Genomic DNA, 19,501 nt, shown 5'->3' on the forward strand with positions numbered 1-19,501 from the left:
ATAAAAAAAAAAGAGAACAGTAAAATCGTAAAACAGTCTAAAGCCGCTTCACAGCCGCTTCACAGTCTACCTTTGATTTAAACCAGCATCTGCAGTTCTTTCCTACACAAAGCCCGCTTGTTTTTGAAGATATTTGTAGCATTTTTTGTTGCCATTATGCAATTCAACAGCTTTGAAAGAGGTGGCAAGTTTTAACAAATCCTGAGGTCTCAAAGACTCTAAAGATAATTTTTGAAATTGTTTTGTATCACAAAATATAACAAAAACTTCAATAATACCATGGATTTGAATGTCGTGGTGGCATATCTGGTAAGTTGAAGACGAGGTGCACTGCTGCTGAACATTGGGATGACTAGAATTGCATGCACATATATGCACACATGCTTTTTGTCATGACTGCACAAACTTTATGAATGGCATTTCAAGCCGCTTCATAGAGATTGGAATTTAACTATCGCCAGTTTAGTTTAGTTTAGAGATACAGAGTGGAAGATATTATTATTATTATTAGACACAAAATGCAGTTTAGTTTAGTTTAGAGATACAGGTCATTCGCCCCACCGGATCCCTGCCGACCAGAGTTCCCCGCATATTAACATTATCCTACACACACCAGGGACAATTTATACATTTACCAAGCCAATTTACCTACCTACCGATACGTCTTTGGAATGTGGGAAGAAACTGAAGATCTCGGAGAAAACCTACGCAGGTCAAGGGGAGAACATACAAACTCCGTACAGGCAGCACCCACAGTCGGGATCAAACCCGAGTCTCCAGTGATGCAAGCACTGGAAGGCAACAACTTTACCGCTGCGCTACTGTTTCTTCCTTATCTTTTCTTCAATTAACCGGGCTCCTGCTCTGAAACTCTCCATTTCAATATCTCACGCAGTTTATAAAACCTCTGCGTTGTCCACGTCTCTCCCAACACTTTGTGTCATTATTTTTAGCTCCATGCATAATTATTATGCACTTCTATTTCTGGAATTCACTGTGGAAATGTAAGTTTCTCCATATTCATGTTACCTGAATGAAAGGTATATATTAAGCTATATAGAGAGGTGAGACGAATTTGGATTGTTCTTTTCTGGATCATCCTGATAGAAATATAAAACAATTCTGAGACGTATGGATAGGGTAGACAGTCAGAACTTAATCCGAAGGTGGAAATGTCAGACTAGAAGGCATAGTTTTAAGGTAAGAGTGGCAAGTTTTTTTTTACACAGAGTGGTGGGTGCCTGGATCGTGTTGCCTGGGATGATGGTGGAGGCAGATTCGATAGTAACATTTAAAATGGCTTATGAAGAATCCTCTCCCATGCTTTTGAGACAATTTTTAATCATTCAACATAGCGTTATTTTGCAAGACGATATAAAATGTGCATTTTTCAAAGAAAATGATCGATTCAGTGAAAATGTCCCCATACCAAATTGGCTACCATATTAAAATGTTTATGTTTCTTCTTTTTCCTTTGGCTGTAGTCCCGAGTTCAGTATTGTATCTGTTCGGTGGCCAGTGATCATTCGGTGGGTCTTCTCAGTCTTCGAGACAAGAAATGTATAATGCTGGCATCGAGACATCTATTTCCCATTCAAGTTATCAAATGGAGACCTTCTGATGATTACCTGGTGGTGGGATGCTCAGATGGATCAGTGTATGTCTGGCAAATGGATACGGGTGAGTTTGTACTTAAACAATGAATACAGTTTTTCTCATGGCAATAAATGCTGCAAATTAATATTTGATAAGAGTTTTAAATCATCGCTGTTATTTACATTTATCTATGCACCATGATGGACTTAGAATTTCATTTATATACACCAGAGAAAATAGTTTGAATCTTTGGGCGGCCCATCATTACATGTTACCCACTTCTACCTCCCCATCTGTCTTCCCCCACCATATTCTTCATCTGCTTCCTCAATATTCAATGACTGATGAAAGGAGGTATTTTTCAACTAAGCGCAGGGGTGAAAAAAAGTTTCTAGTATTGGAGGAGAACAAACCTCTTCCAACTAAGCAGTATTAATGTTTGTTTATATATATATATATATATATATCTCCACATTGTTTTTGTTGTTTCTTATAGTATTTATAGAGTATGTTTACATTATCTGTTGTGCTACTGCAAGTAAGAATTATATATCTTTTTATCTTTTTCTTTTTCGGGACATACAACAATTAAACACGCTTGACTTTCTTCTCTGTCTTGGAAGAAAAAGCATTTTTTTGCAAATATCACAAGATGGATTTGTTTAGTTTTGAGATGCAGCGCGGAAACAGGCTTATGGAGTCCGCACCGTCCAGTGATACCCGCACATTAACACTATCCTACACACGGGACAATTTTCACATTTGTACCAAGCCAATTAACCTACAAATCTGTATGTCTTTGGAGTATGGGAGAAAACCAACGCAGGTCACAGGGAGAACGTACAAAATTGTCTGCAACCCATCTGCCATGATCGGCTTGAGGTGATCTTTGTCTACACACGTACCATTTTTGAGATTTTCTATTTCCAGCTCTGCAGCACCTCTGACTACATCCTGCTCTGATTCAATTGCTGCTTACATAAAACAGATGCGTTGCGGGGTAAAGGTGCACGGTAGTCATTTTGATGCACATTTTGGTGCAGAGTAACTTGGTAAAACTCAGCTGCAAATGAGGATGTAAAGCAAGTGGATTTAGCTCATTACATTTTGATTCCTAATTACATTACATTCTGCCAATTACATTTTGCCAATTTAGCTCATTACATTTTGCCAATCCATTTGTATGTTTGCTCTATATTTATTGTAAATAGACACCTTCATAAGTGTTTAAATACAGCTCTTCAGTGTTTACGGTTCACCTCTACTCTATTGAGGACTTTACAATGCTGTGAGCTATACAGTGCCCTCCATAACGTTTGGGACAAAGACCCATCATTTATTTATTTGCCTCTGTACTCCACAATTTGAGATTTGTAATAGAAAAAATCACATGTGGTTGAAGTTCACATTGTCAGATTTTAAGAAAGGCCATTTTTGCACATTTCGGTTTCACCATGTAGAAATAACAGCATTGTTTATACATAGTCCCCCCCATTTCAGGGCACCATAATGTTTGGGACACAGCAATGTCATGTAAATGAAAGTAGTCATGTTTAGTATTTTGTTGCATATCCTTTGCATGTAATGATTGCTTGAAGTCTGCGATTCATGGACATCACCAGTTGCTGGGTGTCATCTCTGGTGTTGCTCTGCCAGGCCTGTATTGCAGCCATCTTTAGCTTATGCTTGTTTTGGGGGCTAGTCCCATTCAGTTTTCTCTTCAGCAAATAAAAGGCATGCTCAATTGGGTTCAGGTTGAGTGATTGACTTGGCCATTTGACCATTTGAAGAATTAACCATTTTTTAGCTTGAAAAACTCCTTTGTTGCTTTTGCAGTATGTTTGGAATCATTGTGTTGCTGTAGAATGAACCGCCGGCCAATGAGTTTTGAGGCATTTGTTTGAATTTGAGCATATAGGCTGTGTCTATACACTTCAGAATTCATGATGCTACTACCATCAGCAGTTGTATCACCAATGAAGATAAATGAGCCAGTACCTTCAGCAGCCACACATGCCCAGGCCATAACACCCCCACCACCGTGTTTCACAGATGAGATGGTATGCTTTGGATCTTGGGCAGTTCTTTCTCTCCTCATTGCCATCTTTCTGATATGTTAATCTTCTTCTCATCTGTCCACAAGACCTTTTTCCAGTACTGTGGTTGCTCTTTTAAGTACTTTTTGGAAAACTGTAACCTGACCATCCCATCTTGCATCTTTGATGTTGCATTGTAGCCTCTGTACTTCTGTTCGTGACGTCTTCTGCGGACAAATCCACACCTGACACCTGAAAAGTGTTTCTGATCTGTCAGACAGGTGTTTGGGGTGTTTTCTTTATTATAGAGATAATTCTTCTGTAATCAGCTGTGGAGTCTTCCTTGGCCTGCCAGTCCCTTTGCGATTAGTAAGCTCATCAGTGCTCTCTTTCTTCTTAATGATTCCAAACAGTTGATTTTGGTAAGCCTCAGGTTTGGCTGATGTCTCTAACAATTATATTCTTGTTTCTCAGTCTCATAATGGCTTGTTTGACTTTAATTGACACAACTTTTGTCCTTATGTTGGTAAACAGCAATTAAAGTTTCCAAAGTAGATGGAAAGACTGGAGGAAAGACTAGGTGCTGAGAGCTCTCTTATACCTGCATTAAGGAGGCAATTAAACGCACCTGAGCAATTACAAACGACTGTGAAGCCATGTGTCCCAAACATTACGGTGCCCTGAAATGGGAGGACTATGTATACATACAGCTGAAATTTCTACATGGTGAAACTAAAATGTATAAAAATACCCTTTAATAAAATGTGACAATATGCACTTTAACCACATGTGATTTTTTTCTATTACAAATCTCAAATTGTGGCGTATAGCAAATAAATAAATGATGGGCCTTTGTCCCAAAAATTACGGAGGGCACTGTATGTGTCAATTGTTCGAACAATATGACTGAATTAAATGATGCCATACATTTTTCTATTTTGTATTGCTTATTGCAAATCTGACTACATGAGGAACAAAGTTGATCTGTGGTTATAATTTAAAAAAAAATCTTGTGTGGATTTGAGGAGTGATATGGTCTGCAAATATGATGATATAGTGGTAACTTGCCAGAAATCGACCAATACCTGATTATTTGTTCTCTATATTCTTCAGTTTATAGACAATCTATCTGCATTATAGGGGTCAAATTGAAAGTAACTCATGGCTCATAAATGTCACCCACCTCTTCATTTACTGCTCCTTGATGGCATTATTTGTAGGCATCAGGAATTATGCAGGGTTTTAACCCAAAACATCGACCATCCTATTGTCTCCACAGATGCTGCTTGACCCGCTACTAGGTCTTTGAGCAGTTTATTTATTGCACTTAGCAGTGTTTCCTTCATTGCCCTCTTTGTGTTGTCAATTGACTTATCTCAGGCTAAATAGTGTATGAACTAAAAAACTAACGGTCGGGTTTATCAGTATTCAAATAATCTATCGAATTTGACACTGTGAGGCCTATACACTGACACACGCGGAGGATCTGCTTTCAACAGTAGGGTAAGAAAGCCCTCAAGAGGAAAGATGATATTAGATTTGCTACTGTCTAATTAACAAAGCGGGAGGGGCGACCAGAGCTTTAACACAGGAATTTGTGAGAGATCTGAGGGTGTTTGCTTGGTTAATTAAGAGCCAAATGGATAGAAACATAGAAAAATAGGTGTAGGAATAGGCCATTCGGCCCTTTGAGCCAATTATTATTGGCACTAGCTGTAATGTTGCCGCATCAAAACCAAGAAGCGTAATTCTAGCTAACACGTTGATGTCCATTTTATGAATCCTAAGGATACAGGAGACAGTGGATTTCAGACCATGCTCCATGTATTCTGCCTGCTGTATAATATTCCTCAAAATTTTTTCAGTGTTTAAAATATGTTCTAATGGTAAACACTAAGTTCTGTATTGTTTGGGAGATAATTTGAAACATTTATCATGTCTCAAGTAAAGAAATTTCTTCTTACATTGATTCTAAATTAAGAAGGGATTTACATTTTATTGAATACCTTTCAAATTGGTGGACAGATACCAAATGGTTGAGAATCAATTAATTACTTGTGCAATAACTTCCTGCCAAAATTGTATCTCCACTTGTCAGTGTTCTGATGCGTCTTGGGTGTAACACACTGGATGCTCCCTATTCTTTTATATTTGTCAGATGTGAAGATTCATTGTTTTTCACATGGGATCGTTCTTGTTGCTCTTATCAAATGCAGGCAATTATATTGACCAAAACTATCCACATACATTATCCGTGCTTTTAAATATTTCAGTGGTCTTTAATCATCCTCTTGTTCACTAAGGTAAGAGCACTTTCATCCTTCATGACTTCCGTGACACTGATGTCTCCTCTTTCCTCCTTTTCATGTGCAGAGAAATTAAATCTAGGTGAATATTTGCTCTTAACAAGAAGGAGGAAACTCAGAAAACCTAGATCATGTTTTAACTGTGTGTACGGCTTATGTTCATCAGGATGAAGGACGCTGCCCTTTTGAAATAACAGCGTCAATTATTTGTAGAGTTGACTGATTGTATCATACACAGAGTAAATAGAAGAAGCATAATGGATCACGGGTTATGATTTATGTACTACAAGGATGACAGTGAGCAATAGACACACCACAAATGGAGTGCAAATTGAATCTCAAGGATACTTGTAATGTATCTGTCAAGGTATATAAAAAAAAACACAATGTAAATTTTAAATGAGAGGTAACTAGATCTGTGTATTTTAACCTAATTTGAATTAAATCTCTCTGAAAGCTATAAATTGAAGGTATTTAAATTGAAAAAATAGTTCTGAAATTACTAACTATGAGCTGCTCAATAATGGAGTTTTTATATCAGGTTAAGAAATTATGATTGTGATCTGATTTAGCAATGATGATTCACGATATTCCATTTCTGTTATGTATCCAGGCAATATGTAAACCAAGCAGGAAGATATTTTTGTTTTAAGTTGGAGTGCTCCATTTGAAATCCTTCTGATCAAAATGAAAAATGCAATGTAGACAACTAATCTGAAATGAAACAATCCAGTAGATGAATTATCAAGTTGCTCTTTGAAGGTTCAACTCTGCTGAAATTAAGCAAGGATGTACATGTAGGAGAGGGTAAATGATACCAACAGCAAACAGCCGCGCTGTATTTTAGCTTTGAGCAATGAATATTTTAAACTAGTAATTTGTAACAAATTGTGCAATATGTAACAGAGGATTAAATAGTGAAAGCCATGCAGGTTGTTTGCGGCATGTGGTAAATGGTGTGATTATAGGTAATCATATCAGCACTGTGAACTTACCTTCTAATACTCTGCCGTTACAGGTCCTACCGTAGCTTCCCGCAGATCCCCTAAATACTCACTTGTATGTGTGCGATTGTATATAAGTCAAGTGTTCATAACCTGCAGAGGACCTGTACATCCATAACTCGAGACTTAATGCCGCTCCTTATTGGAAGATTGGCAAACAGACCTGATGTCTGTTTGCCTATCTTCTCTCAAGTATATTGCCATGTATGCAAGTACTATATCACACATGCAATATATGTATATGTTATGTATAATTCATGTTTTGGCGTGTTTCCTGTGTCTCTAATGCTGCTTCAAGCAGGATTTTCAATGTACCTATATACTAGTATATTGAAAATCTTGCTTGCAGCAGCATCATAGACTGAGGCAACACATAAAAACATCAATGATACATAAAATATACATATAAATATAAATGAAGGACAGTGACAAGAATAAGACTTCAAAATATAAGACATTAGTTCAAAATACAATTACAAAACTAGTCCATGATAGTTGACTATGATGAGCATTCGATGGCACTGGGCCAATATTTGCAGTAGTGTAGAAGAATGAGGGGGACATCATTGAAATGTACAGAATAGTGAAAGGCTTGGGTAGAGGTGGATGTGGAGAGATGTTTCCACTAGTGGAAGAGTCTGGGATGAGAGGTCATAGCCTTAGAATTAAACAATATTCTTTTAGGATGGAGATAAGGAATTTCTTTCATAGAAACATAGAAACATAGAAAATAGGTGCAGGAGTAGGCCATTCGGCCCTTCAAGCCTGCACCGCCATTCAATATGATCATGGCTGATCATCCAACTCGGTATCCTGTACCTGCCTTCTCTCTCCATACCCCCTGATCCCTTTAGCCACAAGGGCCACATCTAAATATAGGCCCTCTTAAATATAGCCAATGAACTGGCCTCAACTACCTTCTGTGGCAGAGAGTTCCAGAGATTCACCACTCTCTGTGTGAAAAATGTTTTTCTCAACTCGGTCCAAAAGGATTTCCCCTCTATCCTTAAACTGTGACCCCTTGTTCTGGACTTCATCAACACCGGGAACAATCTTCCTGCATCTAGCCTGTCCAACCCCTTAAGAATTTTGTAAGTTTCTATAAGATCCCCCCTCAATCTCCTAAATTCTAGCGAGTACATGCCGAGTCTATCCAGTCTTTCTTCATATGAAAGTCCTGACATCCCAGGAATCAGTCTGGTGAACCTTCCCTGCACTCCCTCCATGGCAAGAATGTCTTTCCTCAGATTTGGAGACCAAAACTGTACGCAATACTCCAGGTGTGGTCTCACCAAGACCCTGTACAACTGCAGTAGAACCTCCCTGCTCCTATACTCAAATCCCTTTGCAATGAATGCTAACATACCATTCGCTTTCTTCGCTGTCTGCTGCACCTGCATGCCTACTTTCAATCACTGGTGTACCATGACACCCAGGTCTCGTTGCATCTCCCCTTTGCCTAATCGGCCACCATTTAGATAAGTCTACTTTCCTGTTTTTGCCATCAAAGTGGATAACCTCACATTTATCCACATAATACTGCATCTGCCATGCATTTGCCCACTCACCCAGCCTATCCAAGTCACCTTGCAGCCTCCTAGCATCCTCCTCACAGCTAACACTGCCCCCCAGCTTCGTCAGAAAGTGGTGAATCTGTGGAATTATTTGCCACAGAAGGCTGTGGTGGCAAAGTCAGTGGGTATATTTAAAGCAGAGATAAATAGACTCTTGATTAAAATGGATGTCAGAGGTTATGGGGAGAAGGCACAAGAATGGAGTTAGAGATAGATCAGCTATGATTGAATGGCGGAGTAGACTTGATGGTCTGAAGATCTTATGATAGTGCAAGAGGTGCGCTGTAGTGTTCCATTGCCGAAATAGGATCAGAGTTGTGCAGGTTGATTCAAGAACCCGCTGGCTGTAGTAAAGGAGCTGTTCATGAACCTGGTGGTGTGCAACTTCAAGCTTCTGTACCTACTGCCCGACTGTAGGAACAAGAAGAGAGCATGACCTCGATTGTTGGAATCTTTGCTGATATATGTCACCTGTTTGAGCCAGTCCTCGTGTAGATGGGTTCAATGGCTGTGTGCTCGATCTGCTTGGCTGAGTCCAATCCATTCTGCAGCCTCTTCTTTTCCTGTGCATTGGAATTGCCGTACCAGGTCATGATGCAACCAGTTAGGATACAATCTACTAGAGGTTTGTTAAAGTATTTGGTGACATAAAGTTTACAATCTCTTTAAACTTGTAGGAAAGTAGAGACGCTGGTGCACCGTCTCTGTAATTACACCTATATGTTGGCCCCAGGACACGTCATCGTGATGTTAATGCCTAAGAATATGAAGCTGCATTGTTAACGCATGAAAGAAAATTGGCGCGTGATCTCCCAACTTCCCCTTTCTGTAGTCAAGGGGTTTTGTTGACTTTAAATGGGTTGTGTAGAAGAAGGGTCTCGACCCGAAACATCACCCATTCCTTCTCTCCAGAGATGCTGCCTGACCCGCTGAGTTACTCCAGCAATTTGTGTCTACCTTAAATGAGAGGTTGTTGTTGCAGCATCATTCAACCCATGTTCTATCTCTTTCCTGAATGCTGACTCATGACCACCCATTTTCAGCCAAACACAATGGTGTCACCAGTGAATCTCTATCTGGCATTGGAGCTATGCTTATCTATATTCTCATGTGCTTAATGAGGGTAGAGCAGGGGACTAAACACACAGTCTTAAACTGAGCCTATGTTGATGGTCAGTAAGAGGAGGTGATGCTACTGATCTGCACAAATTATGGTCTGCAATTGAAGTCAAGGATGCAGTGTCAAAGGAGATACAAGAGCCCAGATCTTGGAGAATGGTGATGAATTTGGAGGAGATAATTGTGTTGAACACCGAGCTGCAGTCAATAAAAAATAGCCTGACATGCATGTTCCCATGAGCCAGATGGTGCAGAGCAGTGTGGAGAGCCAATGAGATATCATCTGCTTTGACCAATAGGCGAATTCAGGGTAATTTCTGAGACAGTAGTTGATTTGTGTCATTATTAACCTCTGAAGACTATGGTGGATATAAGAGCTACCAGTTGGTAGTCATTGAGGTAGGTTAACTTGCTGGGCATGGTATAATGGAAGCCCTTTTGAGGCAGATGGGAACTGCTTGGCTGGACGCTTGGTCTGGGTTCACCATCTTGAAGGATGCTCTGACATTGGACTCGGAGATTTGTCAGGGCTGTAGGGACTCATGTAGGTGTCATTGTTCTCCATTAAAAATCGTGCATAAAAAGCTTAATCTCTTCTGTAATTGATGCATTGTTGCAAATAATGCTGCCTGTATTTGCCTTGTATGAGGTGATAATGTGCAGCTCTGCCACGCCTGTCTGTGGGTTCAGCTTGGCCCAGAATTGCCTCTTAGGTTTTGCTGCACTTCAATACGTTGTACCAGGAGACATATGTCTCTGTATCAGCAGTGCTAAATGTCACAGATCTATAGCCCTCTGCAGACACCTATTAAGGGGCTAGAAGATTGTTGTTTTAATAACATATTTCATTGAAGCTGAATTGAAGTCTTAAAATTAAAAGAAGAGTAAAAGTGAGACGAGCATTGCTCAGGAATTCCATCATTTCTGTGAAGTTAATGTCATTGACTCAGGAAGTGACAGAGCTGCACAGTATGGAAACGGGTCCTTCGGCCCACCTTATAAATGCTGACCAAGTTGACCTTGGTGATTAATTCACAGCTGGCCTGTCCTCAACATTGTGTTCAGGGTGTTTTGGCAAAAACAGTATATATCCAATAATGTATGACTGGCAAACATGGGTATCTTGCCTATCATCAGATGATTAACATGAACACCTCAATAAGTGGACCTAACCACAAATTCTGGGCACGCAATTTCCACTATCGACATTATGGTAGTCACTGTTGCCCATAAACCAAACATCAACACTGTGCCCACAGCAGGTCAAAGGTTATGTATACCATGGCAAATGATGTACCTCCTGCTACTCTAAACCGTTTTACCAAGTACAAATAACAAACCAGAAGCATGCTTATTTATAATAATACTTTACTGAAATGTATGCAAAGGAAAGAATTTCACTGTACCTCAATAAAGAATCGTTGAACCATTGATGGAACACTTTCTATTTGCCTTGGTAAATGCAGCTCCAACAACTCTTGGGAAGCTTGACACCAGCTGGAACAAAGTATCTGGCTTGATCAGTACGTTCTCCATTATCATAATCATTTATTCTCTCAGCACTATTGCACTGTGGCTGCAAACTATGCCACCTTATTAATGCACAGTAGTCATTTTCCTTCGCTATTGTGTTAAGTCTGTAACCTTCAGTACCAAGTACGTTACTTTGAAATATATTGCTGCTCTTTTATTATTGCTAGATGAAAACCTGGAGTTTTATAATATTTGGAGTTTTAATAAACTGGCTCCATGTGTTCAAGAGGATGGTTTTCTGTCATTATCGTGAGGGCAATTAAGGATTGGCAATAAATACTGTGCTTGCCAGAAAAATCAGATTGCTGGAAAATTAGTAATGTTTTTTTTAAATATGGTTGAGTGTGAAGTGATATTCATTCCTGAACAAGACGAAGAAAGACATAATCAATGACACTTTGTTACAGTGGTGTCTAGTACTGGAAAGCATAGATTTAGGATAACAAATAATGGGTTCATAGGGGATCTGAGGTGGATGTTTTTTTTTTTTTAACTTAAGAGAGTAGTTGGAACTTGGAAAATACTGCTATGGGGAGGGTTTAGGCAGGTGCTGCCACAACATTCACAGAGTACCGAGATGAGCACCTTAGTCGCGGGGCTTAAAGCTATGGACCAAATGCTGGTAAATGTAATGTATTTGTGAATAGAGCTCCGTAGGGGTTAACTCTGCAGGTTGATGACTCTTTGCTGGGTGCTGCACAAATAGTGATTATTATTCTATTAATATCACACATATTGGATTTTTATTTAACAGAAGGCTTACTTATACTATTTTCATGGCGTATCAACAGACAACTGTTTCAACAGTTTTGATAAGTACCATTTGAGCAATCATCAATTGAAAAGAAAATTGTAGATTTTGCAACTGGCAGAGAAACCCTCATCACCTGGCATCTGCGGCTTGCACAAGTGTTTAATTTTGACCTTTTGATACAGCTCTTTTTTTGACCTTTTGATAGCCACTTCATTGCTATAAAACAATTGTTAAAACCTTTGACTGCATCGCTGGTAAATGTGACAATAATAAACTAAACTTAACATACACAAACGTACTTATGTAGTTGTTGGGAGAGCGCAGGGGGTTTCTGTGCTTGATCAACCCTTGTTTCCCATCCCTTCCGCATTTCTGCATGGCATTTATTAGTCATCTGAAGGAAAGCAACAATATTTAACATTGGTTTAAGAAGCTTGGGAAATATCTTAAGTAAAAAGAAGAGGGAATGGGCTTCTGCGAAAGGAGGTAATTGTGGGTAGACACCAAAAGTCGGAGTAACTCAGCGAGACAGGCAGCGTCTCTGGAGTGAAGGAATGGATGACGTTTCGGGTCGAGGGAAAGGTGTTGAGAGACAAGGACTGGAAACTGAGAGAAGCAATAATGTTAAAGAATTGAGGGAGGATGTAAGGGTGGTAAGGAATGAATTTAGGGAGAGGGACTAAGAAGAAATGTGTGATTGCATGGTGAATGGTAATTAGAGTCCAACTTTGTGTGGGCATGTTAATGTTGTGCGCTCTGTAGATGTTTTGGGTTTTCTTACCATTGCACTTGCTCTGTTTAGAATCGTATCAGTTTCTTTACACTGTCAATCCCACATTAAAATAAATCATACACACCCTTTATTTCTTGATTGGTATAAATCATTCTTCATCCCGAGAGACTGCTGAAGAAGAATTAACAAATAATCATGTTACATATTAAATACATGCCAAATTGCATTGATTGGAAGAAAAGTAACCTGATCTGGCTGTTCTGATTTTGTATTTTTAATGAAGACTGTGTTAACCTGAGATAATATGACAAATTCTTAATTCTAAATTTTATGAATACCCAGCTTTACTGGAAGATGCCTTTTTGATGCATGTAATATAAATTTTCATGAAGAATGCGCGGTGGTTAAGTCCAGCTTCTTTCACCTAAGGAAGCTGGCGAAGGTGATCTGGCTTTCTTTGATGGTTCTTGACTGTAAACTGCCGCCTTGATACGGGTTCCGAATTCTTTATTATTGGCTGCATGAAAAATCGTCATCTTTTTCGCAAATCAATTGTGTTACTCCTTGATGAAAATACATGTCAGTGGCTGTGATTTATTTGATTTGAGCGGGTACAAATACACTGGGAACTGACTGAGTACAAGGATTTTAATTAATGGGAGAACTTTGCTAAAGTACTTGCACAAGACAAGGGTTGTTATCCTCCTTATTATCACTCAACCCGCTGAGCTGCTTGTGAAAAAGGTTTTAATGAGCCTTCACGCATAATAAGTGCACATCTGACGCATACATTTGTAACTGCAATATTAGTAATCTTACAGTAGGTGGCAATATTAAGCAAAATTCAGTTGTTATAATACAAGGATCATCTGGGCACAACTGACCACAAACCATTCAGGAGTGATAATCCCACATTTTAGTGTAAACATCTGAATTTCCAGATGAATATTAAGGAATATATTATTTATATTGAAGTACAATTTATGACCACATTCTAGGTTTCAAACTAAGATTACACTAAACAATCGTGCAAGTAGATAGCTGCATTGTGTTTTCTTCATCCAGATTTAAGAACTCGCTGTTCATTTAATCCTAATGTGAATTCAAGAATAAAAACAACCGTTCTAGATCAAGTTAATTTAGCAGTGCAAATATAGAACAGATAGGAGAGAACATTTCTGGTTGATAATGAAAGTAATAATGTGTGTGTGTGTATATTGATGATAATTTGCACAGATGCAAGGACAAGCTTTGTCTACTTGTGAAAATGAGCATCTAAAATGGAAGTATAGAAACATAGAAAATAGGTGCAGGAGTAGGCCATTCGGCCCTTCGAGCCTGCACCGCCATTCAATATGATCATGGCTGATCATCCAACTCAGTATCCTGTACCTGCCTTCTCTCAATACCCCCTGATCCCTTTAGCCACAAGGGCCACATTTAACTCCCTCTTAAATATAGCCAATGAACTGGCCACAACTACCTTCTGTGGCAGAGAATTCCAGAGATTCACTACTGTGTGAAAATGTTTTTTCTCATCTCAGTCCTAAAAGATTTCCCCCTTATCCTTAAACTGTGACCCCTTGTTCTGGACTTCCCCAACATCGGGAACAATCTTCCTGCATCGAGCCTGTCCAACCCCTTAAGAATTTTGTAAGTTTCTATAAGATCCCCCCTCAATCTTCTAAATTCTAGCGAGTACAAGCCGAGTCTATCCAGTCTTTCTTCATATGAAAGTCCTGACATCCCAGGAATCAGTCTGGTGAACCTTCTCTGTACTCCCTCTATGGCAAGAATGTCTTTCCTCAGATTAGGAGACCAAAACTGTACGCAATACTCCAGGTGTGGTCTCACCAAGACCCTGTACAACTGCAGTAGAACCTCCCTGCTCCTATACTCAAATCCTTTTGTTATGAATGCTAACATACCATTTGCTTTCTTCACTGCCTGCTGCACCTGCATGCCTACTTTCAATGACTGGTGTACCATGACACCCAGGTCTCGTTGCATCTCCCTTTTTCCTAATCGGCCACCATATGATGTTTTAAACACTCAATGCCTTTATTAGACCATTGCATTTTATTTACTCCCACGGAGTATTTAAATGCTAAAATGAGTGGAATTAGAAAGCAACTTCACATTTGAATCGGATACATAAATGTATTCTTCTTCTTGCGTATGTCGTGCACAGTCTAAAGTTGTAGATCAAGTGGCACTACATCTATTTGTTTGTACATGTGGGTTTGATTGCATGTCGAAACGGTGAACCACGTGAAGGTTACAATCTCCCACCCCATAAATGTATTCACCATGATGAGCAAAGTTTAGAAAATAAAGGTTAAAACTGACATGGAATGTAATAGTCATTCAAAGAACATGTACTAAATGGAAATAGCATATTTCATTGGGCTGTACATAATGGTTATCTATTAATATACTGCATGCTTGCATTATCCTAAGTTTTTGAAAGTGTTAATCGCAATAGAAAATACCATAATGCAATTTTTTATTTTGTTTGCAGGTGCATTAGACCGCTGTGTCATGGGAATCACTGCAATAGAAATCTTGAATGCGTGTGATGAAGCTGTTCCAGCTGCGGTAGATACCCTGAGTCACCCAGCAGTCAACCTAAAACAAGCAATGACCCGGCGGAGCCTCACAGCGTTGAAGCATATGGCGCACCACAAGTTGCAGACCATTGCCACCAATTTTTTAGCTTCTGAAGCTGCTGATAAGGTATCAAAAAAAACTTCTATCATTCCCTGTGTGTCTTACCTTATAGTAAAATGTTACAAAGTTCTTAATTTCTTCTTAAATTGATTAAATGCTGAGTTTTATAAATTGGGCTGTAATCCTTCCTTGCGTATTATGGCACAGAAGGAGGCTTGAATCCAGCCACTTAAATTCCTGCCAGCTCAGAAGCAGAACATTTTTGAAAGAAAGATTTTTAGTGTTTTTGTAAACAAAACATGAAATTAAGGCTAATGTATACATCACACTGCACAACAGGAAGTTAACCAATCAGAAAGTGATTCCTAATGAAGTGATTCCAGTCTGAAGAAGGGTTTCAGCCCGAAACGTTACCTATTTCCTTCACTCCATAGACTTGATAGAGGTCTTTAAAATGATGAGAGGGATAGACAGAGTTGACGTGGATAAGCTTTTCCCACTGAGAGTAGGGAAGATTCAAACATGGAGACATGACTTGAGAATTAAGGGACAGAAGTTTAGGGGTAACATGTGGGGGAACATCTTTACTCAGAGAGTGGTGGCTGTGTGGAATGAGCTTCCAGTGAAGGTGTTTGAGGCAGGTTTGTTTTTATCATTTAAAAATAAATTGGATAGTTATATGGACGGGAAAGGAATGGAGGGTTATGGTCTGAACGCAGGTATATGGGACTAGGGGAGAATACGTGTTCAGCACGGACTAGAAGGGTCGAGATGGCCTGTTTCCGTGCTGTAATTGTTATATGGTTATATGCTGCTGCACCCGCTGAGTTTCTCCAGCATTTTTGTGTACCTTCGATTTTCCAGCATCTAATAATAATAATACATTTTATTTGCGGGCGCCTCAAGGACACCTTACAGAAAATTAACAAGAGAGAAAAAACATATAGTTGGAGTAAAATAAATAATAAGGACATCACCAATACACAAATTAAAAACAGAATTTGCTCCAAAGACAAAAAATCAAAAACACAATGTGAAGGGAGAGCAGCGGATAAAGCGCGCCAGCGTCCACTCTCCCTTCCGACAGCCATCTTGGACACAAACTAACATATTCACATTACACACAAAAAAATCATTCACAATGTCCAGTCCCCATCTGCAGTTCCTTCTTAAAAACAGTGGTTCCTAATGGGCCTGTCCCACTTTTTTGGCGACTGCAGGAGACGATGCAGACGCCACATGGTCGCCACATGTTTGCGGGTGGTCGCCTGGGAGTCGTCTTCATGGCCGTGAGGAGTCCCCTTATTCTGTGAACTAATCACAGCCTCATTATGGTCGCCACAAATTTTTCAATATGATGACAAATTTGTGGCGACCTGAATGAAGCTGCCATGGAGAGTAGCAAGAATTCTCGTGCCGTAGGTGGGTCGCCAGGAGGTCCTAGTGGGTAGGTCGAAGTTTCTCGTAGGTTCTCGTAGGTTGTAGCCGGTGCTGACCGGTGAATTTCATTGGCGCATTAGAGAAAACCCCCCCCCCATCTCCCCTTTTCTCCCCCCACTCTACCCACTCTTTTAGAGGACTTATCGTAGCCGTCTTAATTACAGCGCCAACCTTTCTGTTCATCGCGGTGTGTGTCTGTATCACATTGGCTTTGCACCATGTGAATTTCACTCACACAGCGCTCCCCCCCCCCCCCCCCCCCCCGCTTGCCATGTCCCACACCTGCATAACGGGCTGGTGAGGTGTGTGTATGTGTGTTCAGTGTACTATGTAAAAAATAAAGTTGGCGCTTAACCATGTGTGATGCTACCATAATTCAATTTTTTCCAATATTACATTCTCTCGGTGCTATTATAACATTTTAAATAGGGGCCAAACTAACTTTGATTAGTACTGATTTTTTTTGAGAATATGGCACCAATGTATTCATGGCTGAGAAATGCCTTCACACGTCTGCAGATGCTGGAATCTGGAACAATAAACAATTGACAATAGGTGTAGGAGTAGGTCATTCAGCCCTTTGAAACATCACAGCCATTAACTGTGAACATGGCTGATTATTCACAATCAGTACCCCGTCCCTGCCTTATCCCCATATCCATTGACTCCCCTATCTGTAAGAGCTCTATCTAACTCTCTCTTGAAAGCATCCAGATAATTGGCCTCCAATGCCTTCTGAGGTAGAGAATTCCACAGATTCACAACTCTGGGTGAAAAGGTTTTTCCTCATCTCTGTTCTAAATGGCCTACCCCTTATTCTTAATCTGTGGCCCCTGGTTCTGGACTCCCCAACATCGGGAACATGTTTCCTGCCTCTAATGTGTCCAATCCCTTAATAATCTTATGTGTTTCAATAAGATATCCTCTCATCCTTCTAAATTCCAGTGTACACAAGCCCAGTCGCTCCATTCTTTCAATATATGACATATCCCGGGAATTAACCTCGTGAACCTATGCTGCACTCCCTCAATAGCAAGAATGTGCTTCCTCAAATATGAAGACCAAAACTGCACACAATACTCCAGGTGTGGTCTCACTAGGGCCCTGTACAACTGCAGAAGGACCTATTTGCTCCTATACTCCTCTTGATGTGAAGGCCAACATGCCATTAGCTTTCTTCACTGCCTGCTGTACCTGCATGTTTATTTTCAGTGACTGATGAACAAGGACACCAGATCTTGTTGTACTTCCTCTTTTCCTAACTTGACACCATTCAGATAATAATCTGCCTTCCTGTTCTTGCCACCAAAGCTTCACATTTATCCACATTAAACTGCATCTGCCATGCATCTGCCCACTCACCCAACATGTCCAAGTCACCCTGCCTCCTCCTCACAGTTCACGCTGCCACCCAGCTTTGTGTCATCTGCAAATTTTTAATGTTACTCTTAATCCCTTCATCTAAATCATTATATGTATATGTATATTGTGAATAGCTGCGGTCCCAACACCGAGCCTTGCGGTACCCCACTAGTCACTGCCTGCCATTCTGAAAGGGACCCGCTAATCCCTACTCTTTGTTTCCACTCTGCCATCCAATTTTCTGTCCATGTCAGTACCCAACCCGCAATACTAATCTAGACACAAGGAACTGCAGATGCTGATTTACAAACAAAAAAACAAAATGCTTGATAGAGTTCAGGCATGATGTTCTCCTGGTCCCTACCTTTCACCCGACAAGCTTCTGCATCCAATACATCATTCTCCTACATTTCTGACACCTTCAACCTGACCCCACCACCATTCACATCTTCCCATCCACACTCCTTTCTGCTTTCCACAGAGAACGCTCCCTCCACAACTCATTTGGTGTGAACATTGAATTCTCCAATGTTAGGTGCACCTTGCCACCACCTTGCTTTTGCCCCCCCCCCCCCCCCCCCCTCCTGTCTCTTCCTTGTGCCCCATCTGAATGTGCACCATTTCACCCACTTTTTTTTTCTTCCCTATCCCCTTTCACCCATATCCCTTTCTCTGGCTTCACATATCACTCTTCTCCTTATCCACCGTCATCTGTATGAACCTATCACTTGCCTGGTATTTTCTGCTGCCCTTACTACAATTAGTCTGGTGAAAAATCCTGACCCAGAAAGTCACCTGCCTTTGTCTAGTAATTGGTGCCCGAGCCGATAAGTTACATAAGCACTTTGTTTTTTTTAATATGATAAACAATCTCCTGGAAGTGCTCTTGTGTCAAGCATCATCTGTCAGGGCGAAATAAATTATTTCGGGCTGAAACCCTGCATCAGGATTGAAATGTCAACTAATCATTTCTCCATACCGCTCGATTTGCTGAGTTTCTCCACCAGACTTGCAATAAATTGGTGTGTTCTTCAACGTTAAATGTAGATTGTATATGAACATTCAAAGGCCAATCAGCAAATGTGAAATGTTGCAATTATCTGTGTAACAACATTTATCTATATGATTTGGATGATCTACTTAAGATTGCACATTCAACATGTGCATTAGATGGAGTGCGACCATTACGTCCTACTTTTTATTTGCTGTGAATTTTTAATAACACTGTTTTAGCGAGTATATTAGGTAGTGCTAAAGAGAAAACAAACAGAGTACAGAGTATACTGATATAGCAACAGACAACAAGCAGATTTTATTTTTTTAAAAGGGGCAAGAGACCGAATGAGGTAGATTGTTTTATGCATTTTTATATAT

General features: G+C 40.0%; 1 protein-coding gene across 3 annotated transcripts in view; it reads left to right on the forward strand.

The window, feature by feature from the left end:
- The window catches only part of LOC129714210 (WD repeat-containing protein 7), a 546,583-nt gene that overhangs the window by 86,841 nt on the left and 440,241 nt on the right, over positions 1-19,501 (forward strand). For all 3 annotated transcript variants that reach the window (XM_055663773.1, XM_055663850.1, XM_055663908.1), the window contains 2 exons: positions 1,485-1,680; positions 15,177-15,391. In XM_055663773.1, coding sequence (XP_055519748.1) covers positions 1,485-1,680; positions 15,177-15,391 — 411 coding nt within the window. The remainder of the gene's footprint in view (positions 1-1,484; positions 1,681-15,176; positions 15,392-19,501) is intronic.

This window comes from Leucoraja erinacea, chromosome 1 (genome assembly GCF_028641065.1).
Source record: "Leucoraja erinacea ecotype New England chromosome 1, Leri_hhj_1, whole genome shotgun sequence".
NCBI classification, from domain to species: domain Eukaryota; kingdom Metazoa; phylum Chordata; class Chondrichthyes; order Rajiformes; family Rajidae; genus Leucoraja; species Leucoraja erinaceus.